The sequence below is a fragment of the Myotis davidii genome, unplaced genomic scaffold (genome assembly GCF_000327345.1).
Source record: "Myotis davidii unplaced genomic scaffold, ASM32734v1 scaffold497, whole genome shotgun sequence".
Classification (NCBI taxonomy): Eukaryota; Metazoa; Chordata; class Mammalia; order Chiroptera; family Vespertilionidae; genus Myotis; species Myotis davidii.
In genome coordinates, this window is record NW_006288434.1 from 3,590,041 (window position 1) to 3,597,942 (window position 7,902).

General features: G+C 34.4%; 1 protein-coding gene across 4 annotated transcripts in view; it reads left to right on the top strand.

Annotated features, from left to right (window-relative positions):
• The window catches only part of ZNF706 (zinc finger protein 706), a 31,832-nt gene that overhangs the window by 2,198 nt on the left and 21,732 nt on the right, over positions 1-7,902 (top strand). For 3 of the 4 annotated variants that reach the window (XM_015561732.1, XM_015561734.1, XM_006760281.2), the window contains exons 2-4: positions 624-760; positions 2,037-2,144; positions 2,832-5,023. In XM_015561732.1, coding sequence (XP_015417218.1) covers positions 626-760; positions 2,037-2,132 — 231 coding nt within the window. In that variant the 5' untranslated portion in view covers positions 624-625 and the 3' untranslated portion in view covers positions 2,133-2,144; positions 2,832-5,023. Of the gene's footprint in view, positions 1-623; positions 761-2,036; positions 2,145-2,831; positions 5,024-7,902 lie in introns of those variants that run through there. The other variant, XM_015561733.1, reaches the window with a different exon arrangement.

Below are 7,902 nucleotides of genomic sequence, written 5' to 3' on the forward strand. Positions count from 1 at the left end.
GGGTTTCCTTTAAAGCTGAGATGTAATCATGTTGTTTCCTGTAACATAGTTTCTTCTTTTTGAATGCTGCATAGTATTTCATTGTATAAATATACAAGTTATGTATCCATTTTACTATTAATAGACATTTGGATTCTTTCCAGTTTGGGATTTTTTCTATTAATAGACATTTGGATTTTTTCCAGTGTTGGAAACAGTAGCTCTGAACATTCTGGTACTGTGTCTTTTGGTGTACATACATTTGCATTTCTGTTGCATATATAACAATGTGGAATTGTAGGTATAGCTACCGACAGTTTTCCACAGTGATTGTACTAGTTATTCTCTAGTAGCATTGTATGTGAGAATTTGAAAACCCATACATCTTTTTAACTTTATTGTTGAAAGTATTACAGATGTCCCCCCCTTTTTTTCTCATTGACCCCTTCTAGCCTGTACCCCCCACCCCATACCCACCCCAGACCTTCACCACACTACTGTCTGTGTCCATGGGTTATGAAACGCCTACATTTTGATTAACAACTGTTTCTATGAAACTTAAGCTGTCAACTCAGAGTATTATGTTTAGTTTACTCTGTATTCGAGTAAATAAATCACTCTAATGCCTCAACTTCTGTTTTTAGACATGGCTCGTGGACAGCAGAAGATTCAGTCTCAGCAGAAAAATGCCAAAAAGCATTCCGGACAAAAGAAGAAACAAGGACATGACCAAAAGGCTGCTGCCAAAGCTGCCTTAATATATACCTGCACTGTCTGTAGGGTAAGGGAATTGAAAGACATAGCTTTCCCCTGCACAGTTTTTCATTAGAGATTGGTTGGTATAGGTTAAAATTTTGCAATCATGGCAAAATAAATGCTTTACTGAAATAGTAGGTTTAAGAGCTGGTTATTTTAGTATCCCATCTTTCATTCAACAAATATTTTATTGAATGGCTCTTGTGGCCAGGCTGTTTTCCAGGTGTTGGGGAAAGGAGTGAACAAAGCTAAGTTCCTTTCCTCAAGGAGACTGAAGATGCCTTCTTAAGGGAAAACAATACACTTGAACTTTGTAAAGAAGTCAGATCCACATTCTTAATTTAGACCTCAGTAAAACTATGTAATACCAGTGAATAACACTCTTGTTAAATGGTGGGCTTTTTTTCCTTTCCATAGTTAGGATGGCTATAAAACTAGAGTTTGTTCATATTGAGAGCTTTTACTAGAATTAATGTGTTTATTAGATTTGAAAAATAATTATAGCAGCTGCTATTGCAGGGGTGGGCAAACTTTGTGACTTGAGGACCACCATGGGTTCTTAAACTGGACCGGAGGGCCGGAACAAAAGCATGGATGTAGTGTTTGTGTGAACTAACATAAATTCAAAGTAAACATCATTACATAAAAGGGTACAGTCTTTTTTTTTTTTTAGTTTTATTCATTTCAGCTGCAGTTTGCCCACGGCTGTGCTATTGAGTGCTTTCAGGTGCCAGCCACTGATCCAGGTGTTGTATATGTATGAGCCCACTAATCCACACAACAACCCAATGAGATAAAGTACTTTTATTATATTCATTTTACAGAAGAATAAATTGTCATGGGGATTATATCATTTGCACAGGGTCACCCAATTAATGCATAAAAAGAACTTGGATCTTGCCTAGGGAAGTCAGTATCGTGTAATGTTTGAGAGCTACAGTACCTAGTACTAGGCTAAAGTACTTGGGCAAATTAAGCTCTAGGGTTTAATTTCCTTAGTAAAATGAGGATAGTAGGAACTAATTTAAGATTACTATGAAGGTTCAGTGAGAATTCAGGTAACATGCTTAACATAATAATAGTTCAGTATAAGCCACCTGTTTGCTGTTAGCTAAGCAGTATTCTTCATTCTCTGTGACCACCCCTATGTGAAATGTGGGAATATGTTAGGAATTTCTCTATTACATGGTCTTTTTTTATATGACAGCAATTATCTATTATAAGCAGGCTCAGGATTTTTAAAATGTTTACACATTTATGAATAAGCTCTAACTCCTTTTTTGTACAATTTTTGTAATTAGACACAAATGCCAGACCCTAAGACCTTCAAGCAGCACTTTGAGAGCAAGCATCCTAAGACTCCACTTCCTCCAGAATTGGCTGATGTCCAGGCATAAAGTTGTTTACAGGTAATTGACTTTTATTGTTGTTGTTACTGTCAGGCTTGTATACAAGAACAAAATTGTTTTCTGTAACTATGAAGTTGATTTTTACCTTCTAGCTGACTTTATTGCTTCCTATTTTTCAGTTAATGTTTAACTTTACAATTATTAAAAGTCCATTTTCCCAGACCATATCCTGATGAAATAGAAGTTCCTAACTACATAAAAGTTCTATTTTCTACTGGGGGATGGAGGGAGGCTGACCAACTCTGGTCCAAGAATGGAAAAGACATGTAAGCGTAAATAACTATTACAAAGGTATTGAGGGTCTTGCTCAGAGAAATGATGCAGACCAACGTTCCCGAGTGCCTTTTGCAGGTATCTTCCGATGACAGTGCTTAGCAGAACTTCCAGGTGTGTTAAAATATAGGGCAAAATGTAGGTACATTGTATAATCTTGGTAGTTGTTTGAAAATAATCAAGTTATATTTTCTGTATGTTAGAGTTTTTTTCTCATAAATGGTTGTGATGATGTTGGTGTGAGAATTTTTTTTTTAAGTAAATCAAAGTTCAGTTTATAAAATCCCATTGGCAGATCTATCAGACTAACTTGGTAGCTTAGGCAAGTGTTTGTTTTCCTTAAGCATTTGAAATGTATATAAGTTGCATTGTGCAATGTTTACCTTCACAGAAAATTTTGCTTATGTTTTATAGGTGAATTCATGACACCTTTGACTCTTCTACTGTCTCAGACCTTAGGTAACAAACCTGCAGCTGCTTTTCTAACAAACTGTTGATCAGCAAAAATAAAGGGGCTACAGAAACACTCATTTTTATGCTGTTCCCTTTTGGGCTTCATGCAAAGACAATTCTGTGTAAATGTACAGTTGACTCTAATTTGGAACTCTGAAAATCAGTCCATCCTTGTTATAAAAAATTTTTTACAATTGTAATTATATTGATGTTCATATTGTGTAAAATAACTCATTTAATAAAGTAGTACTTTGATTTTACAACATCACAGGATAAATGGTTCTAGAAATTCTGTTCTAACTTTCCACATTATTTGCCTTATAAAAATCTAATGAATTCATCAACTAGAATTGTAAGCGCAATTCTTATCTCTCTCTCAGCTCAGTGGCAGGTTCGTTAAATTAGAGCAGACTCATTCATTAAATTTGTGAACACAGTTTTATTGGCAGCCGCTGATCTAGAAGAATGACTTACCTGCTGCCTTAGTATATTGCAGTCGTGTCATTTTCCCCTCTGATTGTTTCCTATTTTGAGGTTGGAATATTTCAACTTGCTGTATGACTTGGCTATAGCTGCCAGCCAGGTATACCCTGTAGATACGTGATAAATTCCTAAAGTGGTTAGATCGTTAGTAAGCCCTTCTGAAAAACTAGGTTTTGAAGTCTGTGTCCTAATGAAATAATCAGTAAGCCTAATCATTTATTACAAAATATGATGGAACATGTGTGAACTGGTAAAGATTTATCTTTTATAAATTATGTTGGATTCTTTGAAAAGGCTTCAAATTCTTTCATTTGAAATTGAAACGCATAATTTTGGAGGAGTTTTTGGAAGTTAATGATTTGACCAATTCTAGAATGAATTTTGCATTAACAGTAAGATTGGAATAACTTGTGGCTGCGTTAATTCCCAGAACCTTCTCCCTCCTTTCCTTTTTGAGTCATTGATTTTAGGAGTTTACTTTGTGCTGCTTCCTAAAATCAAAGACTGTGTACAGTATGACTTCCGTCTGAACTAGAAAGTATTAAAATAGGCCAGTATCTAGATTGATTTGGTTCCAGGGATGGGGAAATGGGTTGGTTCAGATGGATGAGGTAAATCCTACCCAGTTAAGGGAGACTAATTTTAGGGTTCTTCTAATTTGCTTTTGTCAGCTATTAACTTTATGAGTGAAACTGCTGTAACTCAGTTGAAATTTTAAAGTTAATATAATAGGAAGAACACTCAAATATTTCCTGGTAATTGTTTAGAGCCACAAATCTGATCCTGTGGATTAAAAAATGCATTCCCTCCTTGTGCTGCAACTCATCGCTGCATTTGTTTTGTAGCTGTGCATATTCTGCCCACCTTGTTTGTCTTCACTGTAAGTTTAAAATAAGATATTTTTAAGGAAAATCGTCAGTGGTGATAGTTTCTTAGCAATTCCTATTCTTATACTATTACTTTAATGATTTTTTTCATGTATTTAATTTCCTGAGTTTCAGATTTAATGTTACTTCCCTATATGTTGATTACCAGAACATTAGAGTTTGCCTAATTGCTTGTGGTGGGTATTATAGAAGTTATGGTTAAATTACAATTTAAAAGTTTTTTAAAGTGCTTTGAACATATGTATCTTTATGTTTAGCAACAAATCACTTAAAAACCGCTTACAAGTTTTTGTTTAATTTTTTTTCATTTGTTTGACTGACTCTAATTCAGAATAAAAGCTTTTTGTTCTTGTATTTAACTCTTTTTTATAAGCAGCTGAAGACATCATATTTAAGTATATTTCAGTGATGGGAATAGCTGCATTCTCATCCTCTATGTGAGGAGTATTAGTACAATCCCCTCTTTATTGTGTTTGAGCTAAATCTGCTATAAAGTAGAAATTAAAATTCTTAACTATCCTTGTTATTCAATTTGAAGATTCTTTAACAGATCCCAACAAAGTTTATTATAAAACTGTTATGGTGTCTTCAAAGACTTGATAAAATACACTGAGAGAATTGGTCCATTGTATTCTGTATTTCCATTAGTTGCCAAAAGGAATGGGGTTAAGATTAAACTTGTTTCCATTCTCCTTCGTATGGATCTATATCCCCTGTTTAACTGACACACTGGGGGCTCAGTTGTGTGCTGTAATGTCTTATTAAAGGAGATATTAAAGAAAACTAAACTAGTCTAATTTCTTCTACATTGTAGGGGTTTTTATATTGCCTCTTCTCTCTCTCTTTTAATTTTTCAATTTAAAATTTATCTCTTGAGTTTAGAGCTCCGTACTAAGGGTGACAAGAGATTTCTTTCATTTCTCTTTTTTTTTTTTTTTCCTGTAGTCTATTTTGGATCTATAGACTATTCTTAAAAATGAAAGGAAGAAGGATGTCGTTCTGAAACCTCAACTCTATAGAATAAGTTGTTAGAAGAAGGAAGTAGTTGACTGTTAATATAAAAATAATACTAAAAAATGCTTAGGTCAGTTAATTGAATTGGATGGATAAGTCCTTTATGACATTGACTCAGACTTGAGATAGCACTTCTGGTTTTATATTTAAAATACTGTATAGCTAATTACTTACATTATAATTGAGTTCTGAAATGTATGTCACATGGATAAGATAGAATTCACCAACATTATCATTTAAACTTACTGAATCTGAATTCATTTGTGCTAGATTTTCATTTTTGTAGGGGTTTAGGGTTTGGTTTGGTTTTGGTCAGAGATACATAATTTTTGGAATGTATAACAATGAAGATCAACATTAGGGGGTTGTGTTTACTGTGACTACATTCTGAAATCTTCCAGACTAGTCTAATATTTTCTGTTGTAAAAGTTTCAGAAAAAATCTTAGGCATTTCTAATGTGTAGATTTAATAAAACATCTGTCAACTTGACAGAAAAAATAGATGTTTTATTAATAAAAGTTTATCCTGTCATTAATTGTATATTACCTTATTAAGCTGAAAATTAAATGTCTTCTATTTTAAATGTTCTTTGGATAAACTGTTTATTGAATATACCATCTTTGGGGGAGAGGTTTTGTTTTTGACCAGCCATTCTTTAGCTCTAATTTTTGTACTCAATATGGCTTCATATTTTAAAATCTGCACATGTAGAAAGACTTAAATCATTTATTTATGTCCATATGGGCATATCTATACTGTGAAGTAATTATGTTAAAATTGGTATTTTTAATCATTTTTTATGTATACAACATCTTTTTCTATACATATTAATAATAGCGTAGGTTTTTATAGGCCACATAGGTACCTCACTTTATCACTGTTTACTGTCTTATAAAATTGAGAATGTAGCCTGTATTTTGGATTCTTATTAAAATTTTAATTACTAGGAAGTAAGCCATTATAATATTCTCTATAACAGTGTAATAGTATGTCTCAAAATGAGTTCTTATAGCTAGGGTGACCATACATTCTGGTTTGCCAAAGACAGTCTTGGTTTAAGTATTTCATATTAAACATCAAATTAATATTGGATAGTAAGGTAGCTCATTATAGGTTAACATTACCTCCTTTTACTCACACGTGTGAGTTGATGTCATGCAACTGCTTTTTTAAAATGTAGCTTTAAAAAAACTCATACTCAGAAATTCTTACTCATTAAATGGGAACATGTGATAACTAGCAAGGTTTGTCTTTTAAAGTCCTTGAATCTATTTTTATTTGTTATTTTAAAACTCCTAATGGAGACTTAAATATCTGGTAAAATGAACTAGATTCCCAAAACTTTGAAATGCCTTTAATTCGCAGGCATTTAACATATAAACATATTGTTTGTACCAAGTTCATACTTTTGTTTTCTATCATCTTTACACCCAAAGGACTTAGGGAAGATGGCCAGTTGGTATTAGAGGTACTGCTACCTGTTACTATAGAACACTTATTTTTTTTAAAAAATATATTTTATTGATTTTTTCCAGAGAGGAAGGGAGAGAGATAGAGAGTTAGAAACATCGATGAGAGAGAGACTCGATCAGCCGCCTCCTGCACATCCCCCACTGGGGATGTGCCCGCAACCCAGGTACATGCCCTTGACCGGAATCGAACCTGGGACCTTTCAGTCCGCAGGCCGACGCTCTATCCACTGAGCCAAACCGGTTTCGGCTATAGAACACTTATTGAGGAAGGAAGGGAAATTAGCATTGGCTGCAAGTTAGATGTCTGCTGGGCTAATAGTATTGAAAACTTACAGCAAATCTTTTGATTTTGATACAGGGTGCTTCTACATATTGATCTGGATCTCTGAAATTTTCTTTTTTATAATTCTTAATTTTGGAATACTTTTAGACCTACAGAGAAGTTGTGATAGTAGTCTAAGAGAGTTCTTGTGTTCCCTCACTTAATTTCAGTTTACCCCTATGTTCTTTTTTAAAAAACATATTTTTATTGATTTCAGAGAGGAAGGGAGAGAGTGATAGAAACATCAATGATGAGAGACAATCATTGATTGGCTGCCTCCGACACGCCTCACACTGGGGATCAAGCCTGCAACCTGGGCATGTGCCCTGACTGGGAATCGAACCGTAACCTCCGTTCAGGGGTCGTCACTCAACCACTGAAGCACTGACCCACACTGGCTGGGCTTAATGTTCTTTTTTTTTTTTAATGTTTGTTTTTTTTCTTTCTTTTTTTTTTAAATTAAATCTTTATTGTTCAGATTATTACATTTGTTCCTCTTTTTTCCCCTCATAACTCCCCTCCTCCCAGTTCCCGCCCCACCCTCCGCCCTCACTCCCCACCCACTGTCCTCATCCATAGATGTACGATTTTTGTCCAGTCTCTTGCTGCATCTCCCACACCCCTTTCCCCCCCCAAGAATAGTCAGTCCATTCCCTTTCTGTGTCCCTGATTCTATTACAATCACCAGTTCATACTGTTCATCAGATTATTTATTCACTTGATTCTTAGATTCACTTGTTGATAGATGCGTATTTGTTGTTCATAATTTGTATCTTTACCTTTTTCTTCCTCTTCCTCTTCTTAAAGGATACCTTTCAGCATTTCATATAATCCTGTTTTGGTGGTGATGAAA